This window comes from Lupinus angustifolius, chromosome LG07 (genome assembly GCF_001865875.1).
Source record: "Lupinus angustifolius cultivar Tanjil chromosome LG07, LupAngTanjil_v1.0, whole genome shotgun sequence".
Lineage (NCBI taxonomy): Eukaryota > Viridiplantae > Streptophyta > Magnoliopsida > Fabales > Fabaceae > Lupinus > Lupinus angustifolius.
This window is the reverse complement of record NC_032015.1, coordinates 4,922,549-4,946,214: the sequence shown is the minus strand read 5'-3', so window position 1 is coordinate 4,946,214 and position 23,666 is coordinate 4,922,549. Positions and strand designations below refer to the sequence as shown.

The following is a 23,666-nucleotide window of genomic DNA, read 5'->3' as shown; positions in this document are numbered from 1 at the left end:
AATTGAATAAAATACGATAATGATTACATAAACTTTAGAAGAGAAATGATAAGATTTCGTTTTAGAAAGAATAAAAGAAAAAGTAAAAGAGATTCCGTTGCCGGGACTTGAACCCGGGTCTTTCGGGTGAGAGCCGAATATCCTGACCAACTAGACTACAACGGATCGACGGTTGATTAAGGTATTATGTTTTGTAATTACAAATGTGTCGTAGCAAATAAAAAACCTTGTCTCCCGCCTTTATTTATTTTCAGTCTAACCTCAAACATTGAATTCAAAGTAATCAACACTGAAAAACCCTAACCGAATCGGAGAATGAGGGAAGAAGAAATCGAGAAGCTTCGAGGAGTAGTGAGGGATTGCGTGAGCAAGCACCTCTACTCCTCCGCCATTTTCTTCGCCGACAAAGTTGCCGCCTTCACCAACGACCCCGCCGACATCTACATGCAAGCTCAGGCACTCTTCCTCGGCCGCCACTACCGCCGTGCATTCCACCTCCTCAACGCCTCCAAGATCGTCCTCCGTGATCTCCGCTTTCGCTACCTCGCTGCTAAATGCCTCGTAACACTTACTATCTTTCTCTATTTCTTCCTTATTTTTTTATCTCTTTTTTCAATCTTTGCAAAGTCTTATTCGGAAATGGCTTATTGAGTCATAACTCCTCAGCTATTTTTCATAAAATTAAATAAGCTCTTCTAAATGCCTCATAGTGCATATCAGAATAACCTTTCCATTTAGGAATGTGATTCCAACTTATATTATTACTATTCGATGTTTATTCTTTGTTTTTATATAATGACATAAGTACCTTTGCTATTCTATTGTATATTGTCCTATAGTTTCATCTATATATATTTTTCTTGGTTTACTGAGTTACTGAATTTATTAAAAAGGAAGAATTGAAGGAATGGGATCAATGCCTGTCAATGTTGGGAGAGGCTAAAGTGGATGATAATGGAAATGTTTCTGACACAAAGGATTCTAATGTTATGTATTTGGATAAAGATAGTGAAGACCGTGAAATCAATGTAAGCTTCTTTTTGGGTTTTCATTACACTTTTAATTTATCCTCTAAATTGTATTTTTTGGCAATATATTGTTTTCTCGTGTGTACAATATAATCACAGTTGCAATATTGAATGCTAATTTTACCAATTGAAGTCCTCGTATGTTTTAAGCTACAATGGCAATACCAATATAGTCCTCGATTCTTCACCGCCATTCATCTTCACTAGGTGGGGAGGACAATGAATTCTTGAGAAGGGTCATAATTGAAATCTAGTCCCCTCTCTACAGAGCATAACTTCAATATGTTGGAATGATATGGTAGACATGATATTTCTATAATATTTTTGTTATAAATGTGGCCTTTTTGGATTCTGGAACATCCTTCTTATTCGAAGCCTTTGCTTACTTTTGAACGAATTTTGTTTACTATAACAGATATCTTCTGCCATATGCTTTTTAAGAGGCAAGGCATATGAAGCTCTAGGAATCCGTCCCCAGGCTCGATTGTGGTGAGTTTCTTTCTGGCATTTGACTTGGTTATATTTTGTAGCTTATGGATAAGTAGTAAAATATTTCTTCATATTTTCTCTATTTAGTATTTTTTATATTGTGGAAGTACAATTGCTTCTTTTCTGCAGAGTTACTGAAGTATGATGTATTCCAATTTGTTTAATAGAATTCATTTGATGATTCAGAAACTCACTTGCTCTGCTGTATTTGTTTTTGATAAAGGTACAAAGCTGCTATAAAAGCGGATCCTTTATGCTACGAGGTACCCATTTGGTATTCTCTTTATTGTCTTTTTGTGTGGTTCATTTATAGTATGTGGCAAAGATGGCTTCCCTTGACTTCTTACTTCTGAAGCTGCTATTTATATTACAGAAGAAACTGGACTTGGTTTTTACTGTTAGTTTCTCTAATTTATCTAAAGTAGTAAATTGACTCAATGTGGCTTTTTGTTAAACAGGGTCTTAAACCTGTTCATTTATTCTTTGTTCTCGGGAACTTCTAAAAGTATTGGTTGTAGCATACCTTCTTGTATGCACATTGGCTATCTAATTTTTTCCTGTCTGTTTGGTTATGTTAGGCTTTGGAGTGTCTTATTCAAAATCACATGCTTACATGTGAGGAAGGTAAATGCTTTTAACCAATCTCTCACAATCTTCTTAAATTTTCAATTTCTGTTCAGAAAAATTAGATAGACATACTTATAATTAAGGTTATCCTAACCTCTCTTCTCTGGCCTTTTCTATTTGTTACATATCAGAAACAAGTTTGATTTCATCATTACAATTTGGTAGTGAAGATGAATGGCTCTCATCATTTTATTCATGTTTTATAAAGAAGGTAATGACAGGTGCCAATTGGAATTTTCTTTTATCTAAATGCCTTGTAGTATCAAAGGATTCTAATAAGAAAGATAGTTTAACTCATTTTTCCTCCTTACAATTATTTATAAACTTCTGCTAATTGATTTTGGTAATTTCTTTACCTTAACTCATATGTATTGATGAATGATTCTTGTCCTCTCTGTTATGCAGTATGAGAAAGAAAATGTCATAGAAGCCAAGTTCAGAGATCTTGAGAATGGATGCAGTAAAAGTGACCACTCTAATCCTTCTTTCTCGCGCACACTGAAAACCAACACAGATCTTTTGGCCTGCAAAGCTGAATACTATCATCAGTGTGGTGAATACCAGAAATGCTTTGAGTTAACATCTGTGTAAGTTGGGGATCTAACTTTGCGACTAAAGTGAGAAACAGCTACTTTTACTTCATTCACTTCCTTTCTCCTCCCTTTTCCTAACCTGGCTTAAGGACTTCTGTACAGTTTGCTCGAGAAGGATCCTTTCCATATCAAGAGCACATTAGTACACCTGGCAGCTGCAATGGAGCTTGGGCATTCAAATGAGCTGTATTTGATGGCTTGCAATTTGGTGAAGGATTATCCTCAAAAGTAAATCATTTTTCATAATATACAATAGGGTTCTCTTCCAAAACATTTTAGAGTCAGATTACTTTTTCATAATATTGCTTGTTGTCATTTAAAGCCATTGTTCCGTATAAAAGTGAGATCTTTTAAGCTTTTCATTTTCCAAATACTGCGTTAAACTCTTAATCTTTAGACTCATCTTTATCTAAATATTTTTGACGGACCAACCAAAATACATAACCTGTACGTTAGGGTACTGGGATGAAGTTTTAGACCTGGTTTATTTAGTGCATTTGTTGATGACTTATTGGTGTTTTTTAGGGCTTTATCATGGTTTGCTGTGGGTTGCTACTACTATTGTATTGAGAAGTATGAGCAATCCCGCCATTATTTCAGGTATATAACCCTTTTCATAGCGAGATAAACTCAATGTTGAAGTATTTCATGATGGAGTTTTTCTGTAATTTATCACATAGAACTGACTATTCAATTTTTGGCTTGTTAATAGTACACTTTTTTTGTAAGTTTGACTTGAAAAAGTGATGTGGTAAAAATTTGTTATATATGACTTTAGAATGCTTTGCAATACTTCATGACATTTGGAATTTTGTTATGTTTGGCATCTGATGAGGTTGCCAATTTGATTCCTAACCATACAATATTTTTGCCTAGGTAGATGCGATGCCTATTTTAGTGCTATATGGATTTATTTTAAATGACAATTCTGACATGTTATGAAGCCAGGTGAACATTAGTTGATCCACAAAATGTTCATCTTTGAGCCATGTAATGTTTAAGTTGTTAATTTATCTCCAAACATGAGTTAGATTATTGAGAAATCAGTATCTGTTACATGAATTTGAATTTCTTTTGAAACATCATGGATCATTCTTAACCTTCATGCATGATATATCTGATTGATTTCAAACCCATCAACAAAACTCAGTATTCAATTTTATTGTCTACCTGTGCAGCAAGGCAACTAGTCTAGAAGAAACATTTTCCCCTGCTTGGATAGGCTATGGGAATGCTTATGCTGCTCAAGAAGAAGGTGATCAGGCTATGTCAGCTTACCGCACTGCAGCTCGGTTGTTTCCTGGGTACTTTGACTCTTCCTTATGAGATCTTTTTTCATCCCATATGATGAGTTTGAGTTATTTTTTCTCTAACTGTGATACTTCCCATTTATTTAGTACTATTGCCATAGCTTAAATAATAAATAATGAATTATGCTATATCCCCCAACTAAATAATGTATTAAATGAAAAAAATCTGTGCATTTAATCTTGGGATTATAAAAAACATTCAATACTTTCTTTATCTAGTAGTTAGGAGGATTTGTAGGAGGCTAACATTCCTCACATCTAACGCAAGAACATTTGAAAATGAAGTATTTAGTAGCAGTGTTATTTTTAATTTCCAAATGATTAGTTTTGTGCTGCTATAAGACCCAAGGGTTCCTATCGTACTTGGGTTAGTTATTAAATGTCAAGGAGTACATTTGGACATGCTTGGGTTCCCAATCTGCTTTTTGTATCCAAATGGGTTTGGGCCTGCAGTCAAGCAACCCATGAGCTAGACAAAAACCAGTTTACAACAGTAAAAGGAACTACAAGAACTAAAATATACAATATTTGCCAAAACATTTTAGCCTTGAATATTTAGGAAAATATTTTGCCCTACAGGTGGCTTGTTTGGCCTGTCAACCTGTAAGCACTTTGCTAAGACTTCTGGAAAATGGATCCATTTGTCAGCTTTAACTGTTTACAGCAAGGATTTAAATTGTGTCATTTTTTATACCTATGGGAAGTCTTGACATTAATGTTGGTTAAAATGTTTTTAATCTTTTACATGTTTGGACTAGGATTTGTGTGTTCGTTTTAATAGGTTTGCATGAATTACATGAATGTATTTTCTGGTGAATTATCTTAATGGGTCAATTTTCGAAGCGTACATTTAAAGAATCTTCATGGAAATTACCCAACATAGATGGACGACCGCAGCTTTGTGGCCTAATAATAATCTTGTACTGTGCTTCTTACATGCTAGATCCCCCAGCTTATTGATATTAAATTTAAGTGGTGGATTCTTCTCCTCTCTCAGAAGTAATTACATTTTACTTTTGCAAGATCCCAATATTTTTCCTTTTACTGCTTCATAATTCTCTATTAACAGGAATGTGATTTCCTTCTAATTTTCCTTAGCATAAGGCCACGAGCTATTGCCCATGCCAAATTACGGAATAGTATTTTATTATCCAAAGTTGCCATTCTTATACCCGACGCTCACTTGCATGTATTGTTTCTAAGTGGGTTTTATTTATTAAAAACCTTAATTATAAAATCCTCTTATTATCTATAAATTGTCCTTTTACAGGTTAAATCTTTATATTCTCTTATTCCAGGTGCCACTTACCAACTCTTTATATTGGCATGGAATGCATGCGGACTCATAGCTACAAGCTTGCTGAACAGGTATGTATTATAGAGTTGGATAGATTCTGGGGGCCAGTAGTATGCTAGGGCATATTTAATGACTTCCCAGTTCCCACCATAGTCCCTGTACATTCTCTTTTGAATTTCTTGTTAGTAGATCATGAAAGGCAAAGACATCCATTATTGTTATATATTCATGGTTATATCAAAATATTAACTAGCCTGTATTTTTCTTCAGTTTTTTATGCAGTCTAAGGCAACTTGCCCCTCAGACCCACTTGTATATAATGAACTTGGAGTTGTTGCCTATCATATGCAAGAGTAAGGATATCTGCCTGCTTTGAATTTTTTAAATTATTACTTAATGTAATGTAAACACACACTGTCACAAAATTCCCTTATCTCCTATGCAATTTACATATGATCCAATGATGGAAACCAAAGCTTTTATGAGGAGAAATTCCTTAGTAATAGTATACCCTGCCCGGTTTCTTAGAAATTTGAATCACTTCAATTGAACTACACGAATATATTATAGTGCCAATCGGAATGAAATCTTTGGTAAAACATAGTAATATGTGGGCATATAGGCACACTACGAAAGTGTTTGAAAATTGGAAAACAGAAGAAAAAGAGGCTTCTTAAAATTCCTTGATTTTAGATATGCTTGTTTAATCTGAATGAGTTACAATTTACAAATTCAAAAACAGAAGGAAATTCAGACCTTGTAGATGTCCTCAAGTATAGGTAACTAGCTATGCTTGTTTAATCTAAATGAGCTACAATTTATGAATTCCTTTCCAACTATGGGGAGTTTTGTATTTATCATTTGGAGGAAATTTACAGCGTTTGGTTTCATCTTAAAAGTGTAAACAGTCTACCAATCCCTTCCTCTCCCTAATTTTTAAACCAGTTACTGTCTTCATTCTTTCTTGCCGATTACCCCACTTCCCCTCCCTAATTTACATGACACTTTCAGACATGAGACTTCTTTTGATGAGAAGTTTATTAGCACTCACGAGAAATTACTAAGGCTATTGTGAAGTTTATACTACTACATTAGGTTGTCTTATGTGTGCTTCCTTTACGACAAGTCATGAATTTTGGAGAATGGATGTATTATAATTTTCAATCCCAGTTTCCATGGAGAATGACTGATAATATTGACATGCATAGTTGTGACTGCTGATTCAGGTATAAAAAAGCCATTTGGTGGTTTGAGAAAACATTAGCTCTCATCCCAACTTCTTTAAGTGAAATGTGGGAGCCAACTGTAGTCAATCTTGCTCATGCATACAGAAAGTTGAAGTAAGTTGATAAATTTGTCTCCATGGTTATATTACTTGAATCATTGTTTTGCCTCTAGTATATTTTGTCAAAGTTAAATGTCATCATTTGGTTGAGAAATTTGTTTTCTAAGTCATAATCTTTTCTTGTTTTAATAATTATAATTTTGCTTCATTTTTTGTCCCCAATTTTAATGTTTCTGAATTTTCTCAACCACCAGTTATGAAGTTTGCCTAAAGCTTAATAAAAAATAATGCGGTGGTGCTTAATTTTTAAGTCACAACTGGTGAAGTATTGTTCTTCATACTGATTTTGCAAATGCATTGTATTAGGATGTACCATGAAGCAATTTCATACTATGAGAAAGCACTTACATTATCAACGAGCATTAGCACTTATGCTGGTCTTGCATACACTTACCATCTACAGGTAACCATAACTATCTCTCTCCTTTTCCAATTTTGGTGTTTCTCAGTATAATTTGTTAGGGAGAAAGCTAATGTCCTGCACTTTATAGCCTTTGGAGTATTATTTTCCATAAAAATATATGATTTTAACTAGTGTCTGTTTTTCTTTTCGCTGTTGTATTCATGCAGGACGATTTCGCGAAAGCAATCACATATTATCATAAAGTGAGTGATTGTAAATTTATATGTTAATATCTTATAATTTTAATATATCCTGTACTGTGTATGGTTACGCATTGACACAAACTTCTCTCTGTTGATTGAAGGCATACTATTTTGAGAAATGCCAGTAACTCACTCTTTAAGTATTTTTTTCAACACATCTTCCATTATTGGGTGGATTTCATATGAGATCACTTAATAGAGAATGGACCAAGGTAATTTAGCGGGTCCCACATGAAATCCACCCAATAATAGGGATTAGGTTGTGTGTTGAAGAATGTGCTTGCTAGCATTGCTCTATTTTTATCTTCCTAGTATGGTTAACTAGACCATTTCAAATGACATTTTGAATTTAAATGTATCATTATCTTCAATATAGTGCCAGTATTGTCAGAATACATTTTCCTCAGTTGCTAGCTTGACCAGCATTGGAAAATTATGCTGTTGTTCTTAATGTCAATAATAACCTTGCAATGGATCCTCGTTGTTGTGGCCACTTGTTTGGTTTTACTCAATTGCTTTAGTTTGCTCATCAACTTTTTTTCTTTGAAAATCAGGCCTTGTGGACGAAGCCAGATGACCAGTTTTGCACTGAAATGTTAAGTTTGGCGCTTGTAGATGAAGCTAGGAGTGGCCTTGACCCAATTCTTGAACTCATGTGAAGTTTCATTTTAATATGATGGTGCAATTCAATTCACTTTATATTCTTGTAATATATGTAAACAATACATTAACCACAAGTTAGTGTATTGCTAGGCTTAATTTGTTTGTATTGCTATTTATAGATGTTTAGCTTAAAATTAAGTTATGTGAACCAATGCCCCAAGGAATTCAAATATAGAATTGAAATTTTTTAACATTTGATTTTTCAAAGTATGGAATGTACCACTTTTCGATTTAAGTTTATATTTTTGAATCATGGACTTCATCCCTAGGATACTCGTTAACATTTTCTTTAAAATATTACTCTTTTAATTTTCCTTTCAGAGGAATATAATTGGTATTGAGTTTGTTGATCCTTAATTCAGCATTGATAATTTTATTAGTGTTGCTATTTTTTCCATAGCTGATGATTCAAGTCGAGTTGGCTACTTCAATCAATGAGTGTGTTATTAAGATGAGAATGCTATGAATAAAAGGAGTGATCGGATATGCCAAGACCTCATTATCCAACAGGTGATTCCTCATCCCTAAATTAGAGATCAAAACATCTTCATAGTTTAATACAATGAAAATAAGAATTTACGCAATTAAAATAAAAAATTAAACATGATACCGTAAAGTTACCAGTAATAGTAACAAACCTTAAAGATATACTCAAGAAAGTTTTAGAAACTACATTTTCCAAGCCATAGAATTCAACAATCTTCCTTGTAAAACCCATTTCAATGATGTGTTAATTATATTATTATTATTATTACTTATAAACGATCTTCCTTATTGACTATATTATTATTGCTTTGAAGTGGAACTATTTCGTAGCGAAGGAAAGTGTGAATTTTAGATCAAATACTTATAAAAGATTGTAGATAAAGATGTTAATTAAGAAGATCATCTCTTCATAGAAGATTTCCATCCCATTTCAATGATGCCTTCAGAAATAATAAGCACTGGTATTTTTCTTATTTACTTATTAGCATAAGCACTTTTTTCTATTGTTAGTTTTATTAGCCTCAGCAAGGAAGGAAGATAAGGAACCAAGACAGAATGAGTTTTATTAGAGAATTAAATACATAATGGCATCACTATAATTTTCATTAATATTAGGCACTAACACAACAAAGTAAAACAATCACCACCTTTATTTTCAAATATAAGAATATATAATATTTGTTTTATCAGAAAGGAAAAAAAAAATCAAAACCCATTAGGAATCCAAGTTCCGATTTAAAACTGATATCACACCTGAGTCTCCATTAAACAAGAAAACTTCCAGAGGGACATATGGAGAGGACATTGATGCGCCAAACCTATAAGAGGGTTGCAACATTTTGCTACCTTTTCTACATGGAATCGTTCTAAGGCGTGCTCCAGTTCTCATTTGCCAGATCTGCAGGACATTGTCAACCAAGGAAACAAAATAAAAATCACTTCCAAGTAACAAAGTAAAGCCAAACTAGAAGACTTGTTCAGTTTTCCTTGAAAACAGTCTCTCTGCACTCACGAGGTAACACATCATACATCTACCCTCCCCAGACAACACGAGGTAGGAGCCTCGTATACTGAATCACCCTATTGGTTTTCAAATGTATTTTAAATTTGGTATGCTTCACTGATAGTGTGAAGTAGAAGACATACCTCAATAATTCCCTTTCTAGGTGCGTGTATAGCCAAACACAAGCAGTAATCACTCTTCATTGGTTCACGATTCGTAGAGCTTGTTGATGCAATATCTTTATTCACCAATATCTCCATGAATAGACAGCTGGCATCCCTATATCCCTGCAAAGATAATATAGAACAGTTGTTTATCCAACAAAAAAAAGGAATGGTTATTTTATTCAGGAATATTTTGGGGGAGAGGGTGGTTGGGACCAAAAGTTCAAGAGAAAACCTTCCATAAGCGCACCACCACCAGCGCTTGAGTATCAAGCAGCAATATGCGACCAAGTGAATCTGTTATAGCAGCCAATGTACCACTTGGTGATAAGGTAAGCTTTTCACCCTTCCTAGGGTGATCCTTTAAACATGTCAGAGGTGAAGCTGTGTTGAAACATGAAGGTAAAAGTCAGATAATAGGAGGACATTAGCTTCGCACTTTATCAGTTGATAGATTTCAGTAACTATATCTATATCTCTTATTCTTGCAGAAGGTTATGGATTTTTGCCATGTATTCATTAAAACCTTATTAACAAAACCACTCAAAATAATCAGCTGCTTAATATTTAAATTACACCAATCCCACTGAAGTGTTGATAATGTGCTAAAAAAGAACAGAGGTACTTCTAAATGCTCAACAGGCATCTCAACCCACACCCCACAATATCAACAAAACAGACAATACTTCCATCTACAAGAGAAAACATGAGAATGAAAGATGAGAGGCATGTAAACAATTTGGGATGTGGAAGCAAGACAATTTGAGCCCTACAAAAAACATCATTATCCATGTCAAGGAAAATGTTGCCCATCTCAACCTATGCAGATATTCATGCAGGAATCTAAGATATCGTGGAACGAGAGTAGTGTTACACTAAAAAATTCAAGCTATCTTTATCTCTCATTTGCTTTTCATCTTTTATCTCTACACACATCATCAAAAACCCATCTAAAATTCAAAAGACAACTAAAAGTTCTCACATGTAGGTTTTCAAAATATCATTTTGATGTAACAACTTTCTTTTCCTGTTAATTGGTTTGACCTCCATCCCTATTATATGCACAATTATCTGCAGATGCCTGTGAGCATATAACCACAGAAGGCAAGTGATGTTTTTGTGTTACTCCTACCTCGAGCAAATGACTGAGGCTTCTGTTCTGATTTCTTTGGAGAAGTCTGATCACTCCGCCAAATCAATTTAGAAAAAGAAGTTATTGTCGAAATTGTTGCAGGTACAACTTTAGACAAGATAGCTCCCACTAAAGACCTGCCCTTGTCCTCAGAAAGTCTTCCAAAGGATCAACAAATAAAACTCAGTCAATATACTGCATGGCAAGATAAAGACTTCATATAGAAGATCAGAGCACATATCAATATAGAAGCACCATATTTTTACATCAAATAATCCACCAAGTACCTGTATGCAGAAATCACAGCATCTTCTCCAACAGCCACTGCACAATAATAACGTTGACTTGACTGTCCAACAATAAAAGCAGCTGAATTCAAATACCAGAAATAACTTCAGAAAGATTCCATTATCTAGGGTTCAAACAACCTCAAATATTATCACAATCAAAACTCATGGAAGGACCTAGTGAAAGTGAGAAAACCAAGCCATGGAATAAAATAAACTAAACAATCAATAATTCCCTTTCTAGGTGCGTGTATAGCCAAACACAAGCAGTAATCACTCTTCATTGGTTCACGATTCGTAGAGCTTGTTGATGCAATATCTTTATTCACCAATATCTCCATGAATAGACAGCTGGCATCCCTATATCCCTGCAAAGATAATATAGAACAGTTGTTTATCCAACAAAAAAAAGGAATGGTTATTTTATTCAGGAATATTTTGGGGGAGAGGGTGGTTGGGACCAAAAGTTCAAGAGAAAACCTTCCATAAGCGCACCACCACCAGCGCTTGAGTATCAAGCAGCAATATGCGACCAAGTGAATCTGTTATAGCAGCCAATGTACCACTTGGTGATAAGGTAAGCTTTTCACCCTTCCTAGGGTGATCCTTTAAACATGTCAGAGGTGAAGCTGTGTTGAAACATGAAGGTAAAAGTCAGATAATAGGAGGACATTAGCTTCGCACTTTATCAGTTGATAGATTTCAGTAACTATATCTATATCTCTTATTCTTGCAGAAGGTTATGGATTTTTGCCATGTATTCATTAAAACCTTATTAACAAAACCACTCAAAATAATCAGCTGCTTAATATTTAAATTACACCAATCCCACTGAAGTGTTGATAATGTGCTAAAAAAGAACAGAGGTACTTCTAAATGCTCAACAGGCATCTCAACCCACACCCCACAATATCAACAAAACAGACAATACTTCCATCTACAAGAGAAAACATGAGAATGAAAGATGAGAGGCATGTAAACAATTTGGGATGTGGAAGCAAGACAATTTGAGCCCTACAAAAAACATCATTATCCATGTCAAGGAAAATGTTGCCCATCTCAACCTATGCAGATATTCATGCAGGAATCTAAGATATCGTGGAACGAGAGTAGTGTTACACTAAAAAATTCAAGCTATCTTTATCTCTCATTTGCTTTTCATCTTTTATCTCTACACACATCATCAAAAACCCATCTAAAATTCAAAAGACAACTAAAAGTTCTCACATGTAGGTTTTCAAAATATCATTTTGATGTAACAACTTTCTTTTCCTGTTAATTGGTTTGACCTCCATCCCTATTATATGCACAATTATCTGCAGATGCCTGTGAGCATATAACCACAGAAGGCAAGTGATGTTTTTGTGTTACTCCTACCTCGAGCAAATGACTGAGGCTTCTGTTCTGATTTCTTTGGAGAAGTCTGATCACTCCGCCAAATCAATTTAGAAAAAGAAGTTATTGTCGAAATTGTTGCAGGTACAACTTTAGACAAGATAGCTCCCACTAAAGACCTGCCCTTGTCCTCAGAAAGTCTTCCAAAGGATCAACAAATAAAACTCAGTCAATATACTGCATGGCAAGATAAAGACTTCATATAGAAGATCAGAGCACATATCAATATAGAAGCACCATATTTTTACATCAAATAATCCACCAAGTACCTGTATGCAGAAATCACAGCATCTTCTCCAACAGCCACTGCACAATAATAACGTTGACTTGACTGTCCAACAATAAAAGCAGCTGAATTCAAATACCAGAAATAACTTCAGAAAGATTCCATTATCTAGGGTTCAAACAACCTCAAATATTATCACAATCAAAACTCATGGAAGGACCTAGTGAAACTGAGAAAAACAAGCCATGGAATAAAATAAAATAAACAACAATCAACAAACTTAGTATAACTACTGGGTTCATATCATCATGCTTCCTGTTAACAGGAATTTAACAAGCATTCGGTGTATTTTTGCAGGAAGCGAAGGGGAGCTTTTAAAAGCCTACGAACACCTGAAGGTGTAAAGGATTAAATGAAAATAAACTCAAAACGTGACTTCACAAATCTTACATGTTGAGAAAAGATTTTAAAACATTTGATGACAGTTTCCTCTGATCCATTTTTTCATATTCTTTAGATTTCATGAATAATGTCCTTAACATAGCAGACATAATAGTTAATATGATTATTTAACAGATTTACCTGGTGTTCCATCAGTGGAGGAGGCATTATGCCAGTGAGTGTTGCATCAGCACAAGTACCATACTTGCCAATATTCCACAATTGGTGAGGTAACATTCCATATGAATTCCCAAAATCCTCTAAATCTTGGCTCTTTGGCTTTTGACCCCAAAATTGAGATTGCACTTCTTCAAACCATTTCTGCAGCATATTCTACAGTCCAACATACTATTAGACTCTTAATCAGGTACCACCATCCAATATTCAGACCACAATATTTTACAGATCTATATTAATGCAAAATCGTATTTCACTGCTATTAAAAGAAGGTATTCTGGTGTCCCAAACAAAGAAGTTACAAAGGAATTTGAACGATTGAAATAATTCAGAAATAGAATGACAGAATAGGAAATAACATGGGTTCTATGCTGTTAAGCACAGACATAACGTTACACATACATTTCAAAGCCCCAAGCTATAAAGAGAGCAATGATAGAAATTGAAGAAAGAATTCACAGAATATAATCTTGTGTCCACACCGGGTTTTTCTAGTGAGACAATATTTAATTTTGAGAGATAAGATGAGAAAATCTTGGGCCTTAAACCATACATAGTCAGTGATAAGAGTAGAAGTAATTTAAACTCATGCGATCACTTAAAGATGTCACCTTACCTTGTAATCTAATCTTGACCATTAACATGATTTAGTGCTTAAGATTTATTCATCTGACTCTCACAATAAACACTCCTCTCAGTTCACACACACAGAGAGAGAAACATAGCAAGCGTTTTGTGTAGAACAGTACATGAACCATGAAACCATGATGTTTCCTACTCTATAGTTATACCTAAATTACTTATGTACTCTCTTACTATTACAATTTTTAGGGTTAACACAAAAAAAGTTTAGGGTGAACCCAGGAACCAATATTTACCTGGATATCAGAGCCATCAAATCGGGCAATTACACCAGGCATAATGACACAAAACTCTCCTGAGGAAGTATCTTGAATCAAATCTTTCTTTACTCCACGAACTCTTAACTTTAAAACTCTTCCAGGATAAATCATCTATGGAGAAACAAATTGATACAAAGCTTAACAATATGCATGTAAATGTAAAGTCTGATATAGAATTTCATTCATAAACTGATCTGTAAACCTTACAGGTATTCCAATCTTATACTTACACCCAAATTTTTTTTATATTTATAATTATATCTGAAGGAACAATAAAATCAATTCGAATAAACTTTAGGGAGTATTGCAATAATGGACCTGAAAGTTATATTTCTTATTATGTTCAAGGATTAATTGTCAAACTAAAGATTGGTTATAAGAGCAAATAATTTGACAATAATGATTTAAATTTAGCTAGTGTTTTATGGAACTAGAGAATAAATATTTTTAATGGCCCAACTTGGGAACTAAATGATCAATATTGGTTTACTAAATAATAAATGTTTTTCAGGTCTTAAAATGAAATTCTCCCTATAAATCACAAGAAGAAGGTTGTTACATTGAATTTTTATAAACACTCGACACTAAGATATAGAGTATAAATTAGCTTCAACATTCACTTGGAAGGAGAAAATCTGCTGTTTGGGGAACTAAATGAAAAGAATTCAACACAATCAGGCAGTATTCAAACATTTCAAAAAGACAAAGGTGGCAAACTCTACTCATGAAGACACGAGTTGTGCTATACGGTTCCTAACTTAGGTTGCATTTGGTAGACTCGCAAAAACATATGAGCCTTTGCTTGTCTTATTTTATAAAACAGAAAACATAACAACACACTCCAAACTTTTCTGTCTTATTTACTTTTCTTTCTTATAATAACACAGAGCAATTTTAAACACACAGGGCAATTTGGTTCCTCTCGAGGAAACCTCTCTCCACCATTGATTCAACATAATACCACAGAAAAAATACACTGGAACCGAACACACAGATTAAATGAACCATTTAATTGTCAACTATTCCTGATAAAATTAAAATGACACTCCACTCAGCAGGAAAAAAAATCAATTCAATTCATCAAAAGATGCAGAGAATCGTTGAACAAAGATTAATAATAATAATAATAATATAATAAACAAAATTATTTACCTGCTTATGAATCAATTCACCACGCAAGGAGTAAAAGTGCAAAAAGCCACAGGACGTTCCTGCGACGATCACACGGAAATCGTCGAAAACGAGGCACTCGATGGCGGAGATATGCTCGGCTTGGATGGGTGACAAATCGGGTCGGATCTTGATCGGAGTAGAATCCGGGTCAGACCAGGAGAGGAGGAGGATGGTGTAGCGGTTGGAGAGGGCGAGGGAGTGAGTGTCGATGGCGGAGAGAAGGTTGGGATTGTCAACTAGCCAACCCGGTTTACCGGCACCGAGTTCAGTGAGTTCATCGCAGCCTATGCAACCTAACTCGCTTTTGTAGGATCGCTTCGTCATTTTTGCGATCTAACAAATGAGTGACTCAGTGATTCAAAAGTTTAATTCATTGTTGTTCCTGTGCGCGCGTGCTGTTTCTAACCATGCTTTCTACGAATGACACGTGTTAAAAATAAATAATATAATTAAAATATATTCACCAAAAAATAATTAAAAGTAAATATAGTACCTAATTTTTATGTAGTAGCTAATTAAAATAAAATGTAATCCTAATCTGTCTTTGCGCATTTTGATTCCCGTATGAGTGGGATGATTGTATTTCAACAGTTAGGAGTACTAGAGCGCAATTTTGACGTTAGAGGTGATGATGAAAGGCCATAAAAATTCTGATCCAAGGTTGGGTCTTTCCATGATGAATTGAGGTTTGTACGTGTCAATATTTACTAAATGAAAAAGATATATCCCTTACTAATCTTTTTACCTACAAAAAGTAAAATATGTTACAAAAATAATATTTTATTTATTAGTGATTCGTTTGTAAGTGATATATGTCACTTTCTCATGGGTAGAAGAATTAGTAAAAAAAATTAGTAGGAGAATATAACATTTATCTTTACAAAATTGAATACAAAGTGATTGGAGATTTTCTAGAAAATATAAATTTTATTTTGAGTCATTGTATAGATTTTTGCTTTTAATATGCATAATTTAAGTTCTATTTTTATTTTACTGATTACATACCCTTCATAAGGTCATGTCATTTTCCATCAAATTTTGACAAGGAGGACAAAGAAAAAATATAACTTAAAAATACAGACTAAAAACTTGAAAAAATATATATACATTAAAAATATAATAAATTTTTATACTGTCAATATATACTTATTACCTTCAAAATCAAAAGTAATACATGAGCTAAAATCATTGCCACTTCTTAATAAAACCGCAAAAACATTTAATTTAATTCTAACAATGTGGTTTCTCAAATTCATCAAGTCATAACACAAAACAAATGTAAAGGAGCTCTTTCGTTGTATTGAAAAATCTTGCAAATTCAATTAATAAATAACCAAGTTTAGTTCATGTAATTCCGAACTGTTGCAAACATCTTCACGAATTTTACTTGGTGAAGTATAATCCATTTTAAACCCAACTCAAGCTATATTTAATTTTTTATTCCCATGGCCGTTATAAAAAAGGTATTCCTGTTTTACCAAAAGAGAGGTATTTTAGAATACCTCATTTAGAGACGAATCTCTAATTTCCATTTCATTCATTCATCTTCATTGCTGGTTTCGAACCCACCACCTTGATGGTTGAAATACACTTTTCAAACCAACAAGATACTTGGGGAAACCGGCAGTGTTGAATAAAAACTTTCATTCTTATTGTCAATGAAAGTATATATATATAATTCACATACTATTATAATGTACTTATTTATCCTCCCTTATTGCAAAATGCTGTTGTTTTTTGTCCTATCAACACAAATTTCTTGATTCTCAATTAAAATCACATTTTCAATATCATTGGGATCAAAATAAAAATATCTATAAACTATATTTCTTCCTTTTCTAAAACTATACCATTCAAAAAGGAATAAACCTTAGTAATGGAAAAACAACATATGAGACCCATTTGAAATCATGAGTAGCTTAAAAGACCTATTTGAAAAAAATAACTTGAAGTAACCATCTGAAAGAAAAAAATAGAGAATCAAACTTAATAGTTTGCCTATTCAAAAACCCCTTTGTTTGGAGGTCTTTTTTTAATAAATAATAGCGCCCCACAATTGATTTGAGAAATTAAAAATAAATAGATTTAAAATAAACCTAGGTTGAACACTAGATGATCCAATTTGAGTACTTCACAATAGATCTCAACAAAAAAACTGAAGAGTAATGATTGCAAGTGATTGAATTTAATAATTCCTCATATAAAATTATTGAATTAGAGATATATTAATAAGTAATATGAAGATATGTTTCTTTTGAAATCATTCAAACATGACATTTTAGAATTGAAGCAACAGATTAGAAAGTTTGGATTTGAAACAAATTAGTAGTCTACATTTAAATGATTAACCCGTCTAGTCTTCTACATTCATAAACTTAGAAATTAAGTTCATACCCTCTCTGTCACTAATGTCACTTCCAAATACTGGACCTTAACCCAAATATTATGAAGCAATGACCAAATCAGATGCTCATGCGTCGAAGTACTTTCCAGGGACATAAAATTTTAAACCAATTGCCTGCAATATTCAAAATAAATAAATTAAACTAAGAGAATGCAAATATTAAGATCAAGAAAATTATAAATCAAACACTATAACATAAATCAATAACAAATTACTGACATAAAAGAATTGAGAAAGTTGATATGCAGCGTACAAAATAGTATCCAAAACATGATAACTATAGACCCATAAATTTCACCAATAATGAGACCGAGCTTAAGTCTGAGGCATATAAAAAATAATGAAAGTTCCTGACATTGTTTAGCTACCTCTGCAAATTTAATATCAGCATCACTGTGATCTTTTTCTCTCCCGGCTGCATCACCGACATAAAAGGATCTACAACATACAAAATCAACATTTAAACTCTCATCCCTTCATGGGGGAAATGTGATACTTTTCAAAATAGAAATTAAGACAGAAGAATAGAAGGGAAAATAACTGATCCATATCAATGGAGATGCTGGAGTTGAAGTGTTTCTCCATAAGTTGCCACATCCCTGGTTTGGGTTTGCGGAAAGGATCATCTTCCTTTATGGCAGCTTTGCCTTTACCTGAATTACCTACCCCACAAGCGATGAAGACCTGTATAGTGCATACAGATAAAATATTGCGATTGAGGTCAGCTCATAGTGTACTTCATGAATATTATCGAGGAAAATGGGCCATACAAATAATTTTTTATCTTTTGTTACATAATCAATGATACTTGCAATTCACCATGAAGAAACCTTTTAACTAAATTTCAGAGGTGGAGAAATCATTGTACAGCAATGTTATTAATATGGAAAATGTCCGACTTCTAACTTTAACACCAGTGACTATAAATAGAACCAAAATGCAATTTATTACAAAGATGTCTTCTCTACCAAGTGCAAGCAACAGAAATATAAAACAATCAGGAAAATTGCATTCATCACGAGGATGACTAGGACTTCTTGAAGTTATGAGGGCCATTATTTTAATAGACTATTACATAAGAATATGAGGTAAAATTAAAATAATAAAAAGGTCATGTGCTTAGTCGTAGTAAGAACAGCAAAAAAACAAAGAAAAATAAGTTACTAGCAAGACTGTGAAGACCGAAAGAGTATGAACTAGCACAGGAAAAAAATATAATACTGGAATAGGTTGACATGTTAAACCTAGTACTCTTTAAGGTGATAATTGAAAAAAAATAGAACAGAAAAGTTGAAAATTGATTTTCAGAATTGGGACTGACCAATACAACTTAAGAAAAGGTTCTTTGGTGGAAAGGAAATTAGACTGAATAAAGATTTTTCAAAAGTATAACAAAAGATAACTTAAGACAAACTGAAGGTTGAGAACTGAGAACCTTCACTCTCTCAATGGATATTATAACATACATTTTTAGTAATAGCAAAAATCACCTGAATTGGAACCTTCACTCTCTCAATGAAATTATTCAGACGCCCGATTTTTGAGTCCACAGCTGCCTGTCTCTTATTCTTCCAACGTTCAATATTGGATTCATTGGTGAAAATTACCTGCAGTAGACAAAAACAACAATAAAGAGCATACAACACCATAAGCTTTCATACAGGCACATGCAACACTGCTAAACAGGCAAAAAAATTAAAATAATAAAAATGAACATTATATATCAGCCAAAATCCAAAATCCACTTTCTTTTACAGATAAAAGGGGCACACCAATTTGAAGCCATCATTGTATAAGCTTTGTAGTTTATCAGGAATTGAAGGATACATGAGGGACCAAGCATCTGCACCCACTCTGATAGTGAAAGTTAAGTTAGTAAATCGAAACTTATGAAGGTTAGCACATGATAATAGTAATAACAATTTAAAACATTAGTTTTGAACAAATCAGTCCAACTCCAGAGCATATTTTCAGTGACAGCGCCACATAAACTCACCAGAAGCCTTCAACACTATCATCAACTCTCAAACCAATAGCATCCATAATAAAAAAATAGTTAAGATTTCAGATGCAGGCATACCTTCTCACATCAGTTTTTGCAAGACATCCATCAAAGTCAAATGCAGCAATTCTGCTTGAATCATTCAGACCATCATCCTGCATATTATCGGAGCATAGAACAAGGTATATAAACTGTGAAGAGCTGTATGCATTTGTGTGTTTGTGATCCTTTGTATTTTTAATATGTTCTATCGTATTTTAATTGGATATCTTGGACCTTTTCCGGGTCCAACCAAACTATACAAAAAAATATTAATCTCACCCGTTCAAGAAATATGACAGTTTGGAATGCCTTCCAGTTTGGTAAAAGGGTAGCATCCTGGATCAGGTAATAATTTCATTGACCATGAGAAGAGCGACAAATGTAAAGATAGGCAAAAAAAGTTAACAAAGTAACAAGCATAATAATGTGATAAAATCTTACTATCATACATTAATGCTATCAAGTTATCAAATAAAGACAAAGAAAAAGGCATAATCTCACCTTGTATTTGCTCTTGACATCGGAAAATAAAAAGTTGATATCCACTGTGCCTTCAGATGTGTATAACTGCAAGCAATAAACATGAACAAAGAGGATTAGTCGAGAAAACTTAAGTAGAGGTAAAGCATTTGGAGAAGAAAATAATAATCAGCCAGCCACCTAAACCAACACTCCATGGCTTCTGATTCTCATACAGAAGTTCACAGCTTTTACAGTTACAAGGTTAAGAATAATAAGCAACACTTTTATGTAGCTACAAAAATGATTTCTTCAAACATATTTTCACCAATCAATAATTCCAACACTTGTCGTAGTATCTTCATGCAAGAGATCTAGAATAACAGAATAAAGATACTTGTCTGCTTTGTAATAATATCACAAACTGAGTTAAGAAAAATAGGAATATAAAATTAAACACATGATGAAAGTAAAAAAAAGACCTTCTTCACAAGAAGGAACCCCCTGACCAAAAATGACACACAACAGTTTATTTTTTGGTAATTGATAGCTCACAAACTCTGGCAGTGCACAACCACCATGGGCCACCATCCGCCACTGACAACACTAGCAGACTAAGAAGAACGATGGTCGGGCAACAGGCAACACCAAACAACAAGGACCGAATTTGTGGATTGATTTTCACTAAGGAAGAACTAGAGAGCAACATCAAGAGTGTCAAGAAAAATCTTGATCAGCACAAGAACACAAGCACTAACCATTGGTAGACCATGATAGGTCTGGACCACACAAGACCTGAACCACTTCAACAGTTTTCTATCCATCACTCCCCTCAAGTTGGAGCATATATATCATATGCATCCAACTTGCCATATATAAATAAGAGAGAAAACCAATGGTGCACTGGCAAGATCAGGTCCATAATAGGGTGAGGAAAGTGGCGTACTAAAGAGGGGGCTAGATGAAAACAACAGCGGAAACAATGAGGGATGACATCATGACAACAACAACAACAACTAAAAACAAGTGGGAAAGGTGACAACCAGAAAACCAATGGGCAAAATGATATTGTGATAGATGGATACTATTTGTTAATGATGATGTAATATTGTGATACAAAACATATAATACTAACCTCAATCCTAAGAGATCTTCAATGATACCTTAAACAAATCTACGCTATAATCATCACAATATGGTATATTCTCCATATATCTAAGTGTCACCTAGAGATTCTCTATAATATAATTTAAGATATTGTAAGATACATTCATATATTCTAATAATTATGAAATTGATCTTCACAAACTTTTTGGCAGTGCATAATTGCATATGCTTACCTTTCTTTTCTTAGGATCACTTGCTTCAGTTTTCTGCAGCTCATTTTCCATGTCTCTTGTTGCTTTATCATCCTGTCACAAAAGTGTAACACAACCAGTTGAGTAAAAAAAAGTACAATTTAAAAGGAATCACGGTTAAAAAATTCACACAACAACAACAAAAGCACATAAAGTGATAAAACCATAAGTATAAGCTCATAATGTTAATATACCTTTCACAATTTTTTTTGGCAGTGCATAATTTTATATGCTTACCTTTCTTTTCTTAGGATCACTGGCTTTAGTTTGCTGTAGCTCATTTTCTATGTCTTTTGTTGCCTTATCGTCCTGTCACAGAAGTGTAACAGAACCAGAGTAGATTAGACAGAGTAAAAAAGTACAATTTAAAAGGAAGCACAGTTTAAAAAAATTCACACAACAATAACACAAGCACATAAAACCATAAGAATAAGCTCACAGTTAATATACCTTTACCAACAAGTAAACACTGAATCTCCGGTGTGACCTTCCTAATTATATTTGAGTCGAAGAAAATAAGGGTCTTACCTTCTCTTGTAAGTTGTCTTGTCCAGCCAATAACTCCTTCACAGCTTCCTGGTCACTGCTCTGAAAAAAAACATCATGAAATTCTCATCTTCATCTTCAAAGTACAACGAAAACATAAAACCTAAGCTTCTTAGGGCAACATTTGATTAAACAACATAATTAAGAGCGAATGAGCTTCTTCTGTGAAACATGCAAAAAACAAAGAGCTTATCTTCACAAAGTGAAACTTACTATGTACACTAAAAAGAGCTTAAAAGTATTTGGAGAAGCTTATATGGACTTACAAGGTCAACCTAAGAAAATAGTTTATAAGATCTTATTAAGCCTGTATCTTTTTTGTACTACCAAGTATCCTGAATAAGGAACTAATCTCTTTGTGATGTCTGATTGTCACTCCCAACAAGTGTGACTCTCATGAATCGAACATTGACCTTTTGTTTCTTGGATCAAGCGGAACTTACATCATTATATCAATGTCTTGTTGGTTCATAAGGTCAGTGTTTGGTGGTGAAAAAAAAAAGTCTTTTTTTTACGTGGGCAGTTACTACTGTGCAAAAACGTTACACTGCTTTTAATAAGTTCCACTGTTCCAGTTAAGATGATTTTTTCAACATTGTAATGTAATATTGACAAGTTATTTTCATGAACTGTTCTGCTAACTGCTAAGAACAAATAAGGTATCTATCACTGAAATTAAAAAAGGAAGATAAGAAATGGGGAAAACCTGCAAGGAGGAAAAGCCTTTAATAGAGCGTTGAGGAGAAGATGAAAGGTGAAATGGGAGAGGGAAACAAGATGGGTGGTGCCACTTGACGGCTTCGTAGCCTCGAGGGTCCTTAGTAACAATGCCTAACCTGAGGGACTTGGAGTCTATGGTTTTGGAACAACCCTTGCAAGATGATCGGTTCGACTTGGCGTACTCCGCCGTCATCGAAGGAGAATAAGGTGCCATTGCTGGTGGAAGGAGTTGATACGTTTCGAAACGGAGAAGAGAATCAAAGTGTGGGTTTATGAACAGTAATCTTAAGCCTTTCTCTCTCAAGTGAAAATGGGAGAAAATAAAGGAGAGGAAGGAAAGTGAATGGAAAATAATTTATAGATTATTTAACCATAAATGAATGGAAAATAATTTTAAAATGTTATTATAACTTTTAATAAATTTGAAAGGGTATGATGATGATTATTACTGTTATTATTACATATGTATATGTTTTTAATATATGTGATTTAATTATTTTTTTATATTAACAAGAATAGGTAAACTAATTCCTTTTTCGCGTGTAGTTAGTAAATAAATATAAAAACTCAAATTTTATAGATTAATTACAAAAATAACATTATACATCATTAATCAATTAAATTAAAAGATCAAATATAATAAGTTGATGATACAACAAATTAACTCTATAATGTATGTGCTTTATTTTAAAATAAAAGAAATATGATTACCTATGCAATATTAAAATATAATATTACTATAACAATATTAAAATAATAATAAGATGAATCATAACATATTCATATTGTTT

At 33.6% G+C, this 23,666-nt stretch overlaps 3 protein-coding genes and 1 non-coding gene across 6 annotated transcripts; 1 reads left to right on the top strand and 3 right to left on the bottom strand.

The window, feature by feature from the left end:
- TRNAE-CUC lies at positions 93 to 165 on the bottom strand. Its single transcript has one exon. It is a non-coding gene; the product is annotated as a tRNA-Glu (tRNA).
- Positions 256 to 8,193, top strand: LOC109351991 (anaphase-promoting complex subunit 6). Its single transcript, XM_019593742.1, has 16 exons — positions 256 to 561; positions 894 to 1,028; positions 1,444 to 1,517; positions 1,741 to 1,780; positions 2,096 to 2,141; positions 2,276 to 2,355; positions 2,550 to 2,731; positions 2,840 to 2,965; positions 3,263 to 3,337; positions 3,916 to 4,041; positions 5,346 to 5,415; positions 5,615 to 5,697; positions 6,571 to 6,684; positions 6,996 to 7,092; positions 7,260 to 7,295; positions 7,850 to 8,193. The coding sequence occupies exons 1-16, from the start codon at positions 316 to 318 to the stop codon at positions 7,952 to 7,954; spliced, it is 1,635 nt and encodes a 544-aa protein (XP_019449287.1). The 5' UTR covers positions 256 to 315; the 3' UTR covers positions 7,955 to 8,193.
- LOC109351942 (rab3 GTPase-activating protein non-catalytic subunit-like) lies at positions 9,077 to 15,748 on the bottom strand. The gene is made up of 8 exons (XM_019593661.1): positions 15,324 to 15,748; positions 14,148 to 14,282; positions 13,234 to 13,425; positions 12,695 to 12,756; positions 12,408 to 12,565; positions 11,511 to 11,659; positions 9,591 to 9,734; positions 9,077 to 9,342 (listed from the first exon to the last, which is right to left on the bottom strand). Exons 1-8 carry the CDS (start codon positions 15,666 to 15,668, stop codon positions 9,160 to 9,162), a joined length of 1,368 nt encoding a protein of 455 aa, XP_019449206.1. The 5' UTR covers positions 15,669 to 15,748; the 3' UTR covers positions 9,077 to 9,159.
- Positions 17,629 to 23,207, bottom strand: LOC109352172 (polynucleotide 3'-phosphatase ZDP-like). Of its 3 annotated transcripts, XM_019594033.1 has the most exons (12): positions 22,862 to 23,207; positions 22,138 to 22,197; positions 21,847 to 21,918; positions 21,592 to 21,663; positions 20,294 to 20,359; positions 20,072 to 20,128; positions 19,829 to 19,905; positions 19,521 to 19,602; positions 19,239 to 19,355; positions 18,290 to 18,432; positions 18,117 to 18,186; positions 17,629 to 17,862 (listed from the first exon to the last, which is right to left on the bottom strand). In XM_019594033.1, exons 1-12 carry the CDS (start codon positions 23,087 to 23,089, stop codon positions 17,815 to 17,817), a joined length of 1,092 nt encoding a protein of 363 aa, XP_019449578.1. In that variant the 5' UTR covers positions 23,090 to 23,207; the 3' UTR covers positions 17,629 to 17,814. The 3 variants fall into 3 exon arrangements, with proteins under 3 accessions (XP_019449578.1, XP_019449579.1, XP_019449580.1); XM_019594034.1 differs by lacking the exon at positions 21,592 to 21,663; XM_019594035.1 differs by lacking the exon at positions 21,847 to 21,918.